At 42.4% G+C, this 20,617-nt stretch overlaps 1 protein-coding gene across 3 annotated transcripts in view; it reads right to left on the bottom strand.

The window, feature by feature from the left end:
- The window catches only part of EDC3 (enhancer of mRNA decapping 3), a 55,561-nt gene that overhangs the window by 3,688 nt on the left and 31,256 nt on the right, over positions 1-20,617 (bottom strand). For all 3 annotated transcript variants that reach the window (XM_066592408.1, XM_066592410.1, XM_066592409.1), the window contains 2 exons: positions 11,840-11,993; positions 5,170-5,387 (listed from right to left, as the gene is read on the bottom strand). In XM_066592408.1, the coding sequence (XP_066448505.1) occupies positions 5,170-5,387; positions 11,840-11,993 (372 nt within the window). The remainder of the gene's footprint in view (positions 1-5,169; positions 5,388-11,839; positions 11,994-20,617) is intronic.

Below are 20,617 nucleotides of genomic sequence, written 5' to 3'. Positions count from 1 at the left end.
GGCAATGTAGCTGTAGGACAGCTTGTATTTTGCAGGACGAGTTCTAGTTTTTATAGGAAACAATTTCAAATACATATAATATAATGTATTGAATAATTTTTATATTTTTTTTTTGATGGGGGCAATAAGAAAAAAAAAGCAATTTCACCAATATTTTTTTGAATTTATTTTTATGGTGTTCCCTATGTGGTATAAATTATCTTAACTTCATTCTACGGGTCATTACGATGACAACATCAAAGTTTATAGAGGTTTTATTATGTTTTACTACTTTCTCACAATATAAAACCATTTATTTTTCTACAAATATGCTTTTTGGGTGTCATCACTTTTCAAGACCATAGCATTGTAATTTTTCCATTATTAGAGCTGCATGGGGGCTTGTTTTTTGCAGGATAACTTGTAGTTTTTACTGGTACCATTCTGCGTTACATACAATTTTTTGATGAATGAATTCCCGTTTTGGGGAAGAATAGTGTGAGGTTTTGGCATTTTTTTTAATTTTACACAGAATTTACTGTGCTGGATAAATGTAATATTTTATAGTATGGTGTGTTATGACGATACGGCAATACTAATTATGTGCTTTTTTAAAAAAAATTTCAATTAAAAGAATTGTATAATGGTGGGAAAAAAAATATATTTTTTTCTTTAAAAAAAAGTTAAATGCCATGGTCAGCAATGAGTGTGGCATCTGTGAGGTTAAATGAGTAATGAGTAAGTGTTCATGGTTTCACTCCTTTTTTGGGAAGAAAAAAACCCATATGTGACAACCAGAGAGAAAATATTATCTGTGATTGATGGAGAGTGCTAACATGAAGAAAAGTCCATCTCACTCTTCCCCCTGGAACAGACAGGAGACTCACAGATTGTTCTCCGCTGCTGCTTGTCCACCCCCAATAACTAAAGAGTGAATAGTATAGAGGAGACAGATTTCAAATCTGTAATTTGCATCCTTATACTCACTCCTGTTCCCACGCTGTGCAACAGTAACAAGACGTTGGCTGCACGCTAAGACACATAAGACTAGTCCTCTTCCATATATGAGCATATACCGCTACCCAGTTATGCCAACCTAAACAATCTTACAAGGTTTTCAGAGGGCATCTCTGATAGCTCCCAACTTCTACAGGGGTTATCCGACTAAAATGATTTATCCCCAATCTACAGGATAGATGATAAAAGGATTGATCGTGGGGGTCCCACAGCTGGGACTCCCAGGGATCACAGGGTAGGACGCACATATTCCACCTGGTGAATGGAGTGGTAATGCGCATTTGTCTGTCAGCTCCACAGAAGTGAATGGGTGCGCTATTCTTGCAATCCCTGAAGGGCCCAGCATTTGTACCCCCAGTGATCAACAATTTACCACCTACCCTGTGGATTTTGGTAGGATAACCCCTTTAATAGTTGGCTCCTAAACATAGGACAAACGATGGCAAGCAGCTTGTCCCAGTGATGTTACACAGGGGCGAGTATAACTGAAAGCGCTGCCAGCATGGAGGCGGAGCAGGCTGGGGAGCATTCTCCCCACGCCCGCCTCCATTCACTTTAAACAGACAGTGGTTCAGAAGTGAACTGCTGCCGTTTTTTCACCGAACGGCTAGTTGTTCAACTTTTCAGCATGCAGAAACTGATCAACTCTCGCTCATTCAGACTCTGCATGTATTTAGAGGGGACGACTATGGTTCATATACCTGCAATAATCGTTCAGTGTAAATGGGCCGTTAGGCTGTGTTTACATTTACTTGGAGCGGCCTATATGAAGTACTAGTTTACTCATCAAAACAACACCCTGTCAGGACCATACTGACCTCACTTACAAGACAATGGGGTGCCTTGGATCTGTGCTGTGGCTTCTGTTATAAACAGAAGCAACAATGCATATTTTAAGAGCCATAGATTATGCATTCCTCAAGTTCTCACAATATTTTTGTAAAATTGAAATTAGGGAGAGGATTTCTACTCAATTTGAATTTTGCCGTAGGATTTCAAAACAGCCGAAAATGAGCAATAATTGTTACTTATAATCGTTATGTAATGTAAACGTGGGCAGTCGTGCACCATTTGTTCAATTGTAGTTCAGCGCTGGTTTTTAGCCCACATAAAATCCATCGTTAAGCCGCTGAAAATTTGTTCTATTTGAATGCAGTTCATTCAGTCTTTTCAGCAACTTTACAATGGTTGTGTTTGCTTTTCATATACAATGAGCACAGTGTTTACTCATCCCAGGAGAGAACAATGAACTCATTGTACATGCAAGGCAGAAGACAATGGACTCTGCAGGCCAGATAATTTCTCACACAAACACACGCCCAGTTGCTACTGAGTTTACTATAGCTAATGAGGGGAAAATAAAGATAATTAGGTGCGAGTAATTTTATTCAAAAATGACAGTTCATTCAGTTGTGCGGTAGTTTAAGCAATAATCCTTGAGTAAAAGGGCCTTAAAAGGTGAGTCTCACACAAGTTTATTACAGGATTCTATGATGCCTGGAATTTGGGTTGGGATACTCCTGGTTCAGGGCACACTTTCATATTCCAGACACATAAATGTGGCTGCAATATGCTTGTGTGAAACTGAACTAAGCCTGGCTTCACATAGCTGAGAAAAATCACACAAGATTTGTACTTTGCGAGATGCACATATATGAACCCCATTCTTTTAAATGGGGTCATACTCGTGAACAATTTTTTTCATGCATGACACTGCGATGCAATGCTATGCGGGAAACAAATCACAGAATGTTTTATCTTGCTGCATGATCTCGTATCATAGCAGCGCCGGCCCCATTGAAAGCAATGGGAAAAACTCTGCGATCCACAGCAAGGCTGTTTTTCCATAAAAACGCTTCACATCCATGAGGATTTCACATGGGTGGCAAGAGTGATAAGGGGGGGGTAGGATTCACGTCCCCATATCGCGCTTGCCCGTGTGAAGTTAGTCTAAGGCTGAGTGCAGAAATATCAGTTGTGTCCAGTCAGTTGTTTTATGCCCGAGCCTTACATGACATTTATGCACTTTGCATGCAGTCCAGTAGCCATAGCCAGAAAGAAAAATGCTGCATGCAACATTTTTATAACTGGCCCAAGCAGACAGCTGGTGGCATAATGGAGGTTTCAGAGGCCATGAACCATTCTATAGAAATTTATAGGATCAGTTCTGGCACCAGTGTCCCTTCAATGTGGTAGTGACTGAAAAGACACGACAGCCGAACAGATGGGAACCCAGCCTAAGGTCGCTTTCACGTGACCATGTAAATCAGGCAAGACTTGTGCGATGCAAGACGCATAAGTCTCGCACAAATATGAACTCCATTTCTTTGAATGGGGTGATCTACATGAGTGATTTTTCCCCCCGCATTGCAGTCTAGGAGAAAAAAAAAAAAATCAGAGAAAGATCCTATAATGTGTGGATCGAAACGTTGCTGTCTCTGTTAACCATGTCCAAGTGATTAACCCCTTCCTGCTGCAGGGCGTAAGTTTACGTCCTGGCAGCAGGGTACTTCCCGCAACAGGACGTAAACTTACGTCCTGGGGTTAGCGTGGGGTCACATATGATCCTGCGCTATCCCGCAGCGAGAGCCGGCTGTCAGTCACAGCCGGCGTCCCGCTGCAACAGCGGGGGGGGGGGCAATCGGAGATGCGCCCCCCGCTGTTAACCCCTTCCCTGCCGCGATCTAAGTAGATCGCGGCAGGGAAAGAGTTCACAGAGGGAGCGGACTCCTTCTGCGTCTCCGGACGGCTCTCGCGATGTTATCGCGAGAGCCCGGCCTGTCGCCATGGTGTCTGGCGTCCTGTATTGCCTATGATCGCTGTATAAGCGATAAGGCATGGCAGAGCAGTAGCTCTGCCATGCCTTATGACAGCGATCATCAGGGCAGTGGTCAAAGTCCCCCAGGGGGACACAAACAGTGTAAAAAAAACAAAGATTAAAAAAATGAATTTAAAAAAATGTAAAAAAAAGAGAGTAAAAAAAAAACCACATTTTTTTATGCTTTTTCTCAGATTAGCATAAAAAAAGGGTAAAAAAAAAATAAAACCCCACATATTTGGTATTGTCGCGTCCGTAACAATGTGTACAATAAGATGCACATGCTTTTGATTGTGCACGGAAAAAAACGCAAAACAAAAACGCTAAAAACTGAGGCAAAATGCTCATTTTTAGCATTTTGCCTCACTAAAAATGCAATAAAAGTGATCAAAAAAAGCTGTATGTACCCCAAAATGGTACCAGTAAAAACTACTGCTCGTCTCGCAAAAAATAAGCCCTCACAGAGCTCCGTACATCAAAAAATAAAAAAAAGTTACAGGACTTTGAATGCAACGATTTAGAAAAAAAAAAAGATTTCCAAAAAAGGGTTTTTATTGCAGAAAAGTGGAAAAAAATTTTTTAAACAATTTAAGAATTTTGGTATCGTTGTAACCGTACCGACCCGCAGAAAAAATGGATTGTCTCATGCATGATTAACGCTGTAAAAAAAAAAATTTAAAAAAATCTATGGCAGAATTGATACGTTTTCTCTCCCTGCTATCATAAAAAAAAAAAAATAATAAAAGTTTTACAATATAGTTAATGTACCCAAAAATGACGCCAATAAAAACTACAGTTCGCCACGCAAAAAACAAGCCCTTACACGGCCGCGTCGACGGAAAAATAAACAAGTTATGGCTTTTGATAAATGGAGAAGAAAATCCGCCAAAAATTGTTGCGTCCTTAAGCCCAAAACAGGCCATGTCTTGAAGGGGTTAAAGACAACGATGGATTAAGAGAAGTAACTCTGGATTGCTGCTGAAAATCTATTGTTTCTGGAAAAAAAAATCATGGCATGTCCTATCTTTGGGTGATCCCTTGGAACACAACACCCATTGTTTTCAATGGGGATGGAAAACACATCATACACCATGCGATGTGCACACAAGTGCAATGCAAGGTTTCCCATTGAAAACAATGGTATAAATCCTTGCAATTTGGTACAGACAAGCTCAACATATAAGACTTCCAAGTTAAGCAATTTTTAGATGAGATATTTCTAGAAGCTCAACTGTGCACTCTACAAGTTCTTTTAAGAGCGTAAGAGAGGGATGGTAGAGTGTTTCTGACATACATTTGGAAAACGAGCACTAATCACATACAGGTAGGCCTCATGATCCAAGTACAGCACTGACCTTTCACATTTGACACCTGCTTGCCCTCGGTTCGACAAAACAAATTGAGCTCATTGGTGACGGGTTCCAGCATTTTCACGAAATTCGGTAGGAAGAGGATAATATCTACATCATGATTGGCTAAGTGTCGACCACAACTTATTCCTTGAGCCCCTTTGATGTGTGGCCCACACAAAAGGGCCACAGTAGGTCGTTGGTGAACATTTTTAGGATTAAGCCTACAAATACATTAAAGAAATACAAATGACTACAAATATATTAAATGTACATTAACAACAATTTACAATATAGAAACTAAAATACTGGATTATTTCCTGCTACTTCAATACTGACACAAGGAGTCCAAGACATCACTGACTGACAAATGCTTATGGAGTGTAAGCACCTTACCATCAAGCTCTTCATAGATTTTTGCTTACACTTAAAAGGCTTAGTGTCAGTCGGCAATGGCTTGGACTAGTCGGGTTAGGTTCTGGACTTTAGAGTGACCAAGTGGAGAACACCAACTAAGAGAAAGATACTATTACATTGGAGTACAAGTATGGATATAGCAAAAACCCTTTTTGAGAATGTGTTGCTATAAGTGAAACAGGTTAAAACACGGACTTATCAAGGACCATTCCAACACCTGAATGTAAATATATACATTATGTAGGAACTTAGGTAAACATCAATAGAAAACAACCCAAAACGGCTTCTTTCACATTTTTTTTTTTTAGCCCATCGCTAGTTTTTGCCTTTTATGTAGAAAACTGCATGTGGAAGAAACCAGAGTGAAATCTGGACTGCAGGAGACCTCTTTACCTCCGACAGGGACGGAAACTATTACACTGGATAGAAAAGACTCATCCTCAGCACCCTTATGGTTCCATACTGGTTACAGACACTATAGAGTTTTCTGTATAAGAGACGTTAATCAGGATGGAACCAGCGCTGGGCTCACAGTGCGAAACCGGCTGTAGTGCCTGTAGAAAATGCCTAGTGCAGCTGTTCGGGCTCCGTTCACAACATCTGTTGCAAATTCTATTAAAATCCAAGACAAAATAGTGCAGCACATCATCTGGAAAAATAACGCATGGCATGACAGAAACCGAACAGAGCCCCATTACAGTCAATAGGGTCAATTCGATGACATTTTCCATGAAAAGAGGATCCATTCGGCCAGGAGATTCAATTTTCCTACTCTCATAATACAGCAGCAAAATAATAGGCTGAACTAGAAGGACATTTTCCTGTTTTCGGTCTTACATACTATGTTATGTTACTATATTAGTATGCACTGGCAGAACCAATTGAACCGACTGTTCATAGAAACCCACTCAATTCCAAAATATAAAAAGTATTAAAAGGGGTTGTCCCGCGCCGAAACGGGTTTGTTTTTCAATAGGCCCCCCGTTTGGCACAAGACAAACCCAATGCATGTGTTAAAAAAACCAAAAACGTTTAGTACTTACCCGAATCCCCGCGCTGCGGCGACTTCTTCCTTACCTTAGCAAGATGGCCGCCGGGATCTTCACCCACGATGCACCGCGGGTCTTCTCCCATGGTGCACCGTGGGCTCTGTGCGGTCCATTGCCGATTCCAGCCTCCTGATTGGCTGGAATCGGCACACGTGACGGGGCGGAGCTATGAGGACCAGCTCTCCGGCACGAGCGGCCCCATTCACCAGGGAGAAGACCGGACTGCGCAAGCGCGTCTAATCGGGAGATTAGACGCTGAAATTAGACGGCACCATGGAAACGAGGACGCTAGCAACGGAGCAGGTAAGTGAATAACTTCTGTATGGCTCATAATTAATGCATGATGTATATTACAAAGTGTCTGTATATGGCCATACAGAAGTGTATAACCCCACTTGCTTTCGTGGGACAACCCCTTTAAACGAGCACCAATCAACTTGCTATATTGGTCGACAGACACTTGTTATGTGTAATTTATCTGCTTGTGTAAAAGGATCCTGTAATCATCTCAACATGTAAATACTCCTACAGAACCACTGGACATGGTAGAAATCGCAAAAGCAGGTCTTAGTATGCTAAAAATTCTGATAATTACTGTGTGTAAGGCCGGCTGTCCAGGGGCGTTGCCATATACTGTCGCGGATTTCCGCCATGGGGAAGCACTAAAGTCAGCACGATTTTCCGCAATGAAATTACCATTTTTATACGTGAGCATAAAATCGCCGCGATTTTCCAGTCATAAACATCGGGACGCGCTTTCCATAGTTATCTTATGGAAAGTGTTCGTTGCATCACCCGCGTGTGGATTATCGCCACGGGTAACGTAGTGAAATATCGCCCGTGGACAGGAGGCCTTAATGTAACTGCTGGATGGCCTAGCAACTAAATGACCCACCTAGACTTAGGTGTCCCGGACTTCCTGTACCATTCGACTATGATCACAATTGCAACACGGAAGCAAATATATTATTCCACATAACGAATAATCGCATGAGCAATAAATGGCAAAACCATGTGCATTTTCAGACAACTTTTCTGTCCCTTTTCCAAAGGGGCTCACAATCTAAATTTACATGTATAAGAACACTTGCTAATACACAGAGATAGCAAATAAAAAAAAATCATCAGCTTCAATAAATACGACTATATAACATATACAATTAACTCTACAATCACGAAGACGCCAATTTGCATAACAAATGAGATGACGGGTTAGTAAAAGGATTTAAAGATGATGTTATGAGGCAGTAACCAGACGCTGAATGTGAAGTCCCAGGAGAGGTCGGCGTGTTTCATGCAGCAGTAATGATATCCGCTTTATTCACACTCTGAAGACCAATCCACACCTAGTAATTATTTGTGCTGGCTTATACACACGCAAGGCTTGCTAAGCACGACTGTACTGTAAACTGGTATTACTGGAGTGGTGTGAGAGGAGGAGAGGGCAGAAGATCTGCATCGCGTGTGAGGACGACATTCCAGGCAGACTAGTATCACTTTAACAGTGGGAAACAGCGGCCTGGCTGCATAACTGCCTTCATTCTTCTCCTTATCTCGCATGCCTGGTGGCCCAGTTTTAAAGCTAGACATTGGTTTGGCAACTCTAATATTGATACGGCTAAGAGAATCCGGGTTCTGTACAATTTGATTCACCTTGTGCCTGAGACCGGTCGGTGTGTACTGCACACTAGCAGATGGAACTCTGGGTTCACATAGTATCCGCTGCGAAGGAGTGAACACCATCCTACTCATCTCTCTAGGAAAGGAGGATGTTGGGATATCTCGTTGTAGAACATCAAACACTTTGACCATTGGATGCACCTTGTCTGCTCCTCACAGTCCAGTGTGTGCCTAGTTGGCATTTGGATCTAAGGCTAGCATAGCAGCTTACTCACAAGGGCATAATGTTGTCCGTGTGAGCCACTAACTGGCCTCCACGGCACATAAGTGGCTATTCAGAAATGCTTTTATTTGGGGGGCTATGTAAATGAATCGCAGCATCTCCTATTCTGGTATGACTTTTCAAATGACATTCACCCATTCAAGTGAACAGTTGCACACACAAAAAAGGACCGCACACAGATGGCATCCAGGTGCAGTTTTTCACACTTAATTGCTATGTGGTGCTAGAAAAATATTTTGGCCTCCCGCATTCTATTTTTTTCTATGCACCAGAAACACAGATGACACAGAAGACGACAGACGTACGCAATGCATACAGATGCAACTCAGACACACAGATCAAAATCGGTCCCTTTTTTTTTTTTCAGTAGAACTTTCAGTCTTGGACGGGAGGTACAATTTATTTTTGGTTAACGCAGCATTAAGCTCTACACAAAGGTTGCTATCCCGGGGTTTCCATTTAAATAGCCAAAACTGGTATTCAAGCGGAAGCGAGAACAGAATCATAGACTTTAATGAGTCAAATATTATGACCGCTGCAGCCAATATGTTTTCTGGCTTCTTCTTGAATATCCGTTTTGGCTATACAAACCTCCTTCAAGATATTATCGCTGGAAGCCAGAAGAGACCAACAGGGGAGAATTCAAGCCTCTGTATGGGTGAACGCATGTATAATAATAAAAATGTTATTATATAGGCACTATAAATATTACATAGTGGCAACCTGGGAGCTACTCGCTTATCAGGATCGCTATCTTTTCGTCAGGATGATTGGCACATGTGCAAAAAGCAGGGTTCATACAGGATTTTAGGAAAATTTTTCCATGACATTTCCATGACAAAATCTTAATTTTCAATGTCGCGGAACTCGAAATACACGGAATCAAAGGATTAGGGCTCCTTCACACTGGCGATCGGGATTTCACGGCGTGAAAATCACGGCAAAATTGTGACTTTTTTTCCTGTGATTTTTGAGCATCAGAGCTGCTTTTTCTCACAAAAACATCGCTGCCACTTGCAATTTACTTGCGCGATGTTGCAGCAATTTTTTTGTGCTAAAGTCAATAGAAAATTCCAATGTTAAAAACGCATTGCACAAAAAAAAATAAATCGCAAGTTCCTACTTTGTGATGCGATAAAAAGGAAGCTCCATAGGGGAATATGGGAGATGAAAAAACGCAAGACACAGAAAAATAGGACACGCCAAGTTTTTTCTCTCGCAACATCGCCGAGAAATGTGACGGAAACCACTGAAAATCATTGGTTTCGTAATTCTGCGCTTTCACTCTCACATCCCACGAAAATTGTGCGATTTTATCGCCAGTGTGAAGGCGCCCTTATTGTTTTTTATTTTTATATATAAAATAATTAGACACACCCTGCGAAGTCGAGCTATTTCCAGTTAAATATTTTTTTTTCTTTTTATGAACCACGAGAGGCCGGCTGAGAGCAAAACTTCAATGCACTTTAAAATATGAAATATTTTTTGTATTTTTAAGACTGAGTATTGAGGTTCTTGTGTGTTTTTAGTTCTGTTTATCCAAAACTATTTCTTTATTCCTTTGGCCTCTAGTGTTAAACACAATACTGGATCGTAATGGAATAAAGAAATGGTTTTGGACGAACAGAAGTAAAACACACAAGAATCTCAGAAATTATTAGTACTCAGAAAAAATCTATGACAAAAAACAAAAATCCATCACAAATCAGAAAAATCCATGACATTTCCAGGTATTCCATGACTTTCAAATTCCAGGTTTTCCATGATGCGTATGAACCCTGAGAAAGTCTCAGGAGACTTGGAGTTTCTTTCAATTCTGGCACCTGCCAGCATTTATTTCATATACAGCAGTCATTTGTAAAACATATCACGACTCGGGGGCTTAAGGGGGCAAGCTCCACTGCTAGGCCTTGGAGGGCCCAGACTGGTTCGTGCCGGACCTCAGGCTCCTAGTTCCTGATGCAGCAACTATCACCACCTCTCAACTTCCCCCCAGAGTGTGGCGGTAACTCATGTTGCTTCCTGCCACACCCACAAGTGTTCTTTCTAATCTACAGCCCTCTGCAGGCCATTATATGTACTGCAGCACCACAAATATATATGTATTTATATACATACATGCACTGTTAACAGTTCTGAATGTTCACAAAAGAATTTCAATTTAGAAAAGCTGCAGGGACAAATACAGAAAAATACAGACTAGGTTTAAAAAAAAAATATATAAATAATAACAACCAACCAACTATACTTTCCCATCCCCGCACCTTCATTCTACACACCTGGACCCTGTTTAGGCCCAATGTCCATGGGCGGATTTTATTTGTGGAATCCGTGCAGATTTGCGGGCTGTAGAAATGAATGGAGCTTCCGCGATTGATTTCAGGTCCGCGGATTTGATTTTATGGTATTTACTATCTGCGCGGATTTAAAACTGCAGCATGCTCCATTTTCATTGCTGATTCCACGCGGATCTTGCTCCATTGAAGTCTATGGGAGTCGCAGATCCGCAAATACATTTAAATGCATTTGCGGATCTGCTGCGGATTAGAAGGTTAGAAGTAATTAGGGAGGTGGGGAAAAGGCTTGGGAGTGGGTTTGGTTTCTTTTCCCATTTTTTTTCCATTTATTTTCCGCGTGTAATTCGCAATTTAAATCCGTGTACATCAGTGCGGGGGGAAAAAACCAAACAAAACAAAAAAAAACAAAAACAGAATCCGTGACCACCCGCAATGATTAAAAAATCATTTTTAAACACGATCCGCAGTGCTCCCGCAGCGGATCTGAAGCTTAGATCCACAGTGGGTGCACTGTGGATGCACTGCATAATGTGGACATTAGGCCTAACAGGCTGCAGTCATGCATTTGACGGGACATCATGGAATGCTGCAACCAATTACAGATCCCTGCGGTTGACCAGAGGCTTGTGCCTGGCTGCAGCAGCCTGTCACGTTCTGTCACGCAGGCTGACTGCAGCCTGTAAACAAAGCACCGGTGGGGTTAATGGGAAGGTAGTGCTGGGGCTGTGAGGACCCAGGACTAGTAAACATGATCTGTTTTATTATTTTTCCGCATGTCCAGCATTTTAAACAAGAACAAAATAACTCTGAAAAACACCCCTAATATTCATCAGAATGAAACCTGCTACATCCCAATTCCATTTCATCCAAGTATGTCTCGGACAACAAATTGCTCATGTTAGTAGTTTTCCAAACCACATATAACGGAAATAAATGTGTAACTCGAAAACAAATTAACACACTTACTACAAAACGTTTTCTCATGGTCAAGTCATTCATTGTCAGCTCACCTGTTGGGTCCACCAAGCAGTGTTAGTGCCATCTGACTGGCACAAACTCCTGACATTTCCAACCGTTTCTCAACGGACAGGCCATGCTTCTCAGCCACACTTAACAGCTTCTTGTGTAATGCATACGAGATGCTGGGCACCACCAGACCTGAATCTGTGAGATAAAAGAAAAGTTTATGATCAAGGAACGCAAAGCTAAGGAGAAAGTTTAAAGGGACATTTCCATCAGAAAAGGTCATTTTTTATTTTTTAACTAATTATTTACAGAAAACAAATTTATTTGCATAGTAATGCTGAAATAACAAAAAAACCCCACATTAAATAAATACAAAATATTGTTCTTCTGGGGGGGCGTGGCCTGCATGGAGACCGGAGCAGCCGCAAGTCTCTAGGCTCCGTGAGACCCAGCCTAACTAAAGCTACCCAAAGCTACAAAAAGAGAGACAAACACCATAAAAACCTTCCGGAGCACTTTGGGAAGGATGGCAGCAAGAAGGAAAGCCAAAACGGGGCCGCAGCGTCTCACCTCGTACTTCTCTGCGCGCCCGAACGAGGGAGAGCAGGAAGAGAGAGACGCTGACATCCAGCAGCAGCGGAGACCAGCCGGAGCGGCGGGACGGGGGGACACCCTGCAGAGTGGAAAAGGTAAGGGCTCTTCCCCCGCTCCCAGGACCCCAAAAGATCACTAAACAGGGCAATATAAGCCCAAAAAGCAGGGAAGATAAGCAAGCAGCGCCAGCCAAAATGGCGACCGGCACCCCTGCTTCAAGCAAGCTTCCCGCGCTTCAGGAGACACGGCAGCAGGGAACACCAGACACAATTAACCCAACCCCCCTGCACACACTGAACAGCGGGGAAGGAAACTTACAAGACTCTGACACAGCCCTGATTGCAAACACTAGTAATGACCCCATACTGAGCATAAGCTGCTCTGAACAAGCAGCTTCAGAAGTATTCATAAGGCAAATGGTCCTAGCCTTGAGGGGCTCCCTACAAAAGGACTTACTGTCTGTATCAACTGCTTTAAACTCAGCGGTGGCAGAAATAGGAACAAGAGTGGACCACATAGAAAATAAGCTGGCAGAATTTACGACCTCACATAATGACCTCATCGATGCACACTACAGTGTAGAGGAAGAACTAGAAGCACTGAAGAGTAAAGTAGCAGACATAGAGGACAGAAACAGGCGTAACAACCTGAAAATCAGAGGAATTGCAGAATCAATAGCCCAGCCTGAATTAAAAGAAGTATATACAACAATTAATAAAACAAGTCCTGCCAGATACCACCCCAGAAGAGAGAATCATTGATAGGGCGCACAGATTACCTCGCTCTAAGTCGGTGCCAGACCACCTCCCCAGGGACGTAATAGTGAGGATCCATTTTTTCCACGTTAAAGAGGCCATGTTATACGCAGTAAGGAAAAACACAAATCCACCAGCACCGTTTGAACACGTCAAATTATTTACAGATCTTTCACAGATGACCATACAGACCAGGAGGAAATTCCGCAACATTACACAAGCTTTGCGTGAAAATAAATTCCTGTACAAATGGGGCTTCCCGCCTAAAATAATTATAAAGAGAAACGACAGAACCTATATCATCCAAAACCCTGAAGAAGGTCAACAACTCCTAAATAAATGGGGAATCCAGCTGGAAAACCGGAACTCCCCAGCACGTCTCGATAAAGAGTGGGAGAAAATCCCCAACCGCTAACCCCGAATAAGAAGCACCCTTAGCAATTTTCTCGAACACCGGAAGGTAACTACTAAACAGTTCAAGTTAAACCCTCTCTCCAAACCAGTCATAAATAGGGCTGAAATCTCATAATGGCTGGACATTTTCCCCCCACAAGTGAGAACGGCTCCCCCCTGAGGACACTCTTATGCCTAGGAAAGGAGGACGCTGCTTCAATACTCACAAGTTTGTTTTTTCCCAAGTTTCCAGGTTCTTTCTACCCTTCATCTCATCCCTCTCCATCTAGAAAGTGCATCCTGACCATCATCTTGATCTACACGGCACATCATCACGTCCCGGAGGTCACCCCGAAAAGAAGTTCCCTGGACCGCCCAGGCCAAAAAGACCCAAAGAAAATACAGGAAGCGACACATATAAAGCAAGGTAAAAAATGTACAACATGCATACAAAACTGATGTCCCTCAATGTAAAGGGGCTGAACTCCCCTTACAAGAGGTCCTCTATATGGAAAGACGCTCTTGCTGCTCACGCAGACATATTATGCCTACAAGAGACTCATTTCATAAAAGGAAACCACCCAAAGTTTTCCCACCCTAAATTCCCGGTGATGTTCATGTCAAACACAGAAAAAAAGAAAGCAGGGGTTCTCATCGCAATTAGAGACTCCATTGAGTTTAAATTAATCGACTCTGTGGTAGATGATAAAGGTAGATTTATTGTGCTAGTATGTGAAATTAACGGATTCCTGATGACGTTGGTTAATATTTATGCGCCGAATGTTGCCCAAATAAGGTTTCTTAAACTAATGCGGAAAATTGAGAAATGTAAAAGGGGTCAGCTTTTATTGTGCGGTGACTAACATAATTTCCGACAGAGCCCTAGACTCTAATAGTAGAGGAAGATAAATCACCCCTACATTATTACCATGGCTCCTCAAAGAAGAATTGTATGATGCATTTAGATGCTTAAATGCGAACACAAGAGAATATTCCTTTTATTCTACCAGACATAGAACTTTTAGCAGAATTGATATGTTCCTGACGGACTTCTTTTTGCTACCAAGAACGAAAGAGGCCTCGATAGGAATCACCTCCTGATCTGACCATGCCCCAATATTCCTATCCCTGGGGCTATCAAAATCTGAGCACTTCCCAAAAATTTGGCGGAATAACACCTATTTAATGAAAGCTGACCCCTATAAAAGTCAAATCAGTGCCGCTATACAAGAATATTTCATTATAAATGAATCCCCTGACTTGAGCCCGTTCACAGTATGGAACGCGCACAAATCGGTTATAAGAGGCATTATGATCCAGCAGGGAGCCCGCCACAAAAAGGAAAAAACCCAAAAACTAACCGATCTCCTTACACAAATGAAAGACCTAGAAAACATGGTGCAACAAAACCCAACAGAAACAGCACACAGGAAATTACTAAGCGCTAGACAGCAAGTAAGAGATCATCTAATGTTAGACCACGAAAAAACACTCAAATCCCACAACACAACATACTACACAGATAACAACAAATTTAGCAGCCACATGGCCCACAAAGTAAAACAAAGGCGCATTAAAACCAGAATACCATTTATTAAAGAGCCAGACTCGGAACACAAAATTAGCAATCCAAAAGACATAGCCGAAGCATTTGCAAGATTCTATGCAAAGCTTTACAACTTAAAAAACGAAAACTCAATAATCCAACCCAACGAAGAAAATATAAAAAACTTTTTGAGCAGCATTGAACTTCCAAAAGTTGACACGAAACAGCTGAAGGAACTTAACACGCCAATTTCCAAGCAGGAAACTCTTAAAATAATCAGATCCCTTAAAAAAGACAAAGCCCCGGGCCCTGACGGGTTTTCTAACGAATATTACCAAATTTTTGATAAAGAAATATCCGCAAACCTCACCAAAACATTCAACACAGCCATGAAACAGGGGACTCTACCTGCAGAGATGCTCCAGGCGACGATTGTAACGATCCCAAAGCCAGACAAAGACCATTCAGCCCCAGCAAATTATAGGCCAATCTCTCTACTAAATAGCGACATAAAGATCTATGCAAAAATTTTGGCCCAAAGACTAATGGGAATCATCCCATCCTTAGTACATAGTGACCAGGTGGGATTTACACTAGGACGGCAGGCGTCGGACGGTACAAGGAGGATAATAGACCTTCTGGCTGCTGTGACGGAGCTGCGAACGCCTTCTCTGCTCCTTACCCTGGATGCGGAGAAGGCGTTCGATAGAATTCACTGGGGGTACGCATTTGCGGTACTAGAAAAATTCGGATTCCAAGGGGAAATACTCAGAGCTATTCAGGCACTATACTCATCGCCGACAGCGAGAGTGATGGCCAATGGGGTCTTATCTAACAATTTTCACATAACTAACGGCACACGCCAGGGGTGCCCCCTCTCACCCCTACTGTTTGTACTTACAATAGAACCATTCGCCGAGAAAATAAGAACAAACCCGGAAATAAGAGGAGTACCTTTATCACATCGCCAACACAAAATAGGCCTCTTTGCAGACGATGTCGCGCTAATTATGACCCATCCAACAACCTCCCTCAGAGCAATTTCAAAAACCATAAACAATTTCGGACAAGTTTCGTACTATAAAATCAACGCCCATAAATCTCAAATACTGGGAATCAATATCCCCAAAGGCCTCAAAAAAATTATTAAAGAAGAATTCCCATTTTCATGGGAAACAAAGGAAATCCCGTACCTAGGACTTAGAATAACACTCCCCCTAAGCGACATGCCAACAGTCAATCTAACCGCTTTACTAAACTCCCTCCAAGAAGACCTAGACAGTTTCGAAAAAACAGAACCCTCATGGTTAGGGAGAATGGTACTTTACAAAATGATGGTACTGCCAAAAATCTTATATGTATTTCGAACCATGATATTACCCATTCCTCAAAAATATCTCAAGCTCCTACAAAACCAAATGTTAGCCTTCATTTGGAGGGAAAAAAAAAACGAGAATAGCAGCTTCCATATTATTCTCTTCTAGAGGAAGGGGAGGCATGGCAGTCCCTAATATAACAGCATATTACAGAGCCACAATAATTCAACAACTAAACGCATGGTGCACCCCACAAAACAACATTAGCTGGCCAGCAATCGAAAAGCAACTCGGAGGAGGAAGAGACCTCCGCACAATATTACTAGCAACGTCAATCGACCCTAACATTAAAATTCCGAATTACCCAACTATCAAAGCCTCAATAGAAACATGGCTGACTATACTCACAATATCTGGCACCCATCTCCCGAGGAAAAACCTTCCACTACCTATAGATATACTTGAATTACTAATTCCTAACTTAACTCTAAAAGGCTGGAAACAAAGAGGAATCAATCTATTATCAGATATACAAAGAAACTCCAAACTTAAACCTTTTGACACACTCTGCGAAGAAAAGAAACTTTCCAACTCAGATCTACTAAAATATATGCAAATAAAGAGCTACATGTCACAAAAACAAAACTTAACAATAACACTTCCCATGTACCTGTTCAACCTACTCCACACACAGAACACAACTAAAAACAAACTAAAATATTGGTACGAGATACTCAACGGAGAAGCCTCAGAAGATCCCAACAAACAGAAAAAAGCCCACATACTTAATTGGGAAAAGGACCTGAGAACTTCATATGATATAAACTATTGGTCCAAAACATGCAAATGGGCCTACAAATGCACTCTAAGCGCTAACTTATTAGAAGTACACCAAAAAACTCTCACGAGATGGTACTATTCCCCCCTGAGACTAGCCCAACTCTTCCCGGGTTCCCCGGGGAATTGCTGGAGAGGATGCGACGAGAAAGGATCCCTTCTACATATTTTTTGGGAATGCCCTATGCTCCGCCCCATATGGAACGCAGTATCTACAATTGCTTACAAACTTTGGGGGCTCAAGATTAAATTGAAACCACAAACGGCGGTCCTGTTACTAGAAATGGAGAATTCCCCCCCCCCCCCCCCCCCCCGGTGTAGGAAATTCATGACCCATATGTTATTATCGGTTAAACTAATAATCGCCAGAAATTGGAAGTCTACACAAACGCCCACAGCACAAAATCTCATCAAAATGCTATCTGAGCACAGTACATTTGAAAACTTATACGCAATAAGACAAAACAGAATTACTAAATTCAAGGAAATGTGGCAACCCTGGCTAGAGGGGATCAATAAAGGCTTGATCCCATGGGAGATAAAATAAACCCAATCTGACCTAGACCCCACAACCGCAAGGATGTAAGGAGACATACACCAAGGACGTGACGGAGATGCACTCCCCCCCCCCTCTTTTCTCTCCTCTTTCTTCTTTTCGCCCCTCCTCCTCACCTTTATCCCCCCCCCCCCTCCCTTATCCCCTATTAAGTTACACAAATACCTGTGATTAAGTTAGGAAAACTAAATCAATATGAAGAGTTTGTTGATACATGTTTAACATTTACATGATGTTGTGATTATTATTATGTAATGCCGTCTTATATCACAATAAAAAGTTATTGAAGAAAAAAAATATTGTTCTTCTGTAGCAATCCGCACCAATGAGAAATTCATAAGGCTGCCTGTCCACCGGCGTTGCGGTATCCCATGGCGGATCTCCGCCACGGGAGCCGGATCTCCGCTCTCAGCCTATCTGACAGGCTGACCGCGGAGAGCATGCCGCGCATTGCCGTCCGCAAGCGGAGAATCGCTATGATTCTCCGTTCGTGGACAGAGGGGCTGCACTTTCCATAGCAGCTATGGAAAGCATGGATCGCGTTCCCCGCGGCCGGATTATCGACGCGGGGAACGCAATTGAATAACGTCCGTGGACAGGCAGCCTAAATTGGAGGAAACAGTTTGTCAGTTTACTGCTGCTGTAAGGGGAAGATGTTATCTGCAAGGTAACCCTTAGGGTTCCTACACACTGGTGAGAGAGATATTGGGCCACGATTCACAATCGCAATCCTTCTGAAAACCCCTGGATGCGAGGAGTTTTCACATGGAAACAGACTCGCATCCCTGCAGGACTTCCCTTCATCCCCGTGGCAGCTGTCACAGCCGCAGCAGGAGATCGTGGCCCCATTGAAAACACGTGGAAGCCCCTGGATGTGACTGCCTCACATCACTGTGGGGCTGAGGAATCCCCCAGTTCAGCTATCACAGCCACGGCAGGGGATTGCAATTGAAAATAATGGGCGATATCGCAAAAAGAACGTACATGCTGCAATTTTCTTTTCACGCAGCATCGCAGGAGTGAAAAAAAAAAAAAGAGAATGAAACCATTGAAAGTCATTGGTTTAATAATCATGTTTTCACTCACATTGAGAGAAAAACACGCAATTTTCTCGCTAGTGTGAAGGAGCTCCAATAGTAGTTGGAGGATTGGAATGACAGAATTGTAGCTTTATTGCTTCCTTAAAGGGGTTGTCCCGAGGCAGCAAGTGGGTCTGTACACTTCTGCATGGCCATAATAATGCACTTTGTAATGTACATTGTGCATTAATTATGAGCCATGCAGAAGTTATAAAAAGTTTTATACTTACCTGTTCCGTTGCTAGCGTCCTCGTCTCCATGGTGCCGACTAATTTTCGCCCTCCGATGGCCAAATTAGCCGCGCTTGCGCAGTCCGGGTCTTCTGCAGTCTTCTATGGGGCTCCGTGTAGCTCCGTGTAGCTCCGCCCCGTCACGTGCCGTTTCCAGCCAATCAGGAGGCTGGAATCGGCAATGGACCGCACAGAAGAGCTGCGGTCCACGGAGGAAGAGGCCATCTTCAGCGGTGAGTAGAGAAGTCACCGGAGCGCGGGGATTCAGGTAAGCGCTCCGGTGAGCTTTCTTTACCTCCCTGCATCGGGGTTGTCTCGCGCCGAACGGGGGGGGGGTTGAAAAAAAAAAAAACCCGTTTCGGCGCGGGACAACCCCTTTAAGAAACCTGGATAAAAAGATATGTCCAAAGGCCAAATGAAGATGGGGAGGATAAGAGGTGTTATTTATAAAAAAAAAAAAAAGCGGCACGTAAGGGAGTGAAAACATATCACAGCGCAGCTTTCATTTCTCATTCTGCTCTAAAAAATTAAATCCGCTCTGTGAATGGTTAGTAAGGGCAAGAAGCACAGTTTTTCTTTATAGCAGTTATCATAAATCTGCCCCATCAACTGCAGGACAGAGTGCTGGTCATGTGACCTGGAGGCCAGAAGAATAGTGGAGGATACACAGTCTGGAGGAGACGAGCTACAAAACTGGATTCTTCACAGCAGCGGTCACCGATATTGTGAGGGATTTCTCAAAGACAAAACAAAAAAAACTGGAATTCTTTTTTAAGACTGGCAGCCAGTGTACACAAGGAAGAATGAGAAGAGATTGCTTGATGCAAAATTTGGGATTTAATTACAGCACCTATCCATTTTGACAAAATTAAAAAATTTTCCTACTTTTATTTCCTTCCCTTTTGTCTATTTTTTCACCCCATCAGTGTCTAGTAGGAAGCAAATGCTGCAGGCATTTTATGTCAATGCTTTTGCAACAAAAAAGTATAGTGAAGACGTTGGGTCAGAAGCCAAGTATGAAATGCCCTACAAGCAATGCAAGAGTTTTATGGCTTCAGGTTCGTTTTCCCCAAAATTGCAGCATGCATTGGTTATGGCACTTTCCTTTAGGCTTCTCTATAGAGGATAAAAAATAGCAACCAAAAAAAAAAGAAAAAAGAAAACAAAAACAAGACGACCTGTAAAAATTGCAAAAAAAATTAAAAAGACTAAAATGCAAATGTTATTCATTTACAGCCTTAAATGGAACCGATCACCTGTCTAAAGCATCATAAGCTAAGGTGACAGGTTCCCTTTAAGGGAATGAAAGTAGTTAAAAAGTGAACTTGTACTTAATTTCTCTGACTGCAATAGTTAAATTATGTATATAAGAGTAAAAGGGGCAGAGGGCTGACCGAGGTCAAGAGGACCAGCAGTCTGATAAGGAAAGATATGACAATAACAGACCTCACACATTTCAGAGTTGCGTGCGACACATTGTAGACTAACTTGACTATGGGTGCCACCCGTGTCACAC

The sequence above is a fragment of the Eleutherodactylus coqui genome, chromosome 2, assembly GCF_035609145.1.
Source record: "Eleutherodactylus coqui strain aEleCoq1 chromosome 2, aEleCoq1.hap1, whole genome shotgun sequence".
Taxonomy (NCBI): domain Eukaryota; kingdom Metazoa; phylum Chordata; class Amphibia; order Anura; family Eleutherodactylidae; genus Eleutherodactylus; species Eleutherodactylus coqui.
This window is presented reverse-complemented; position numbering and strand designations above follow the sequence as displayed.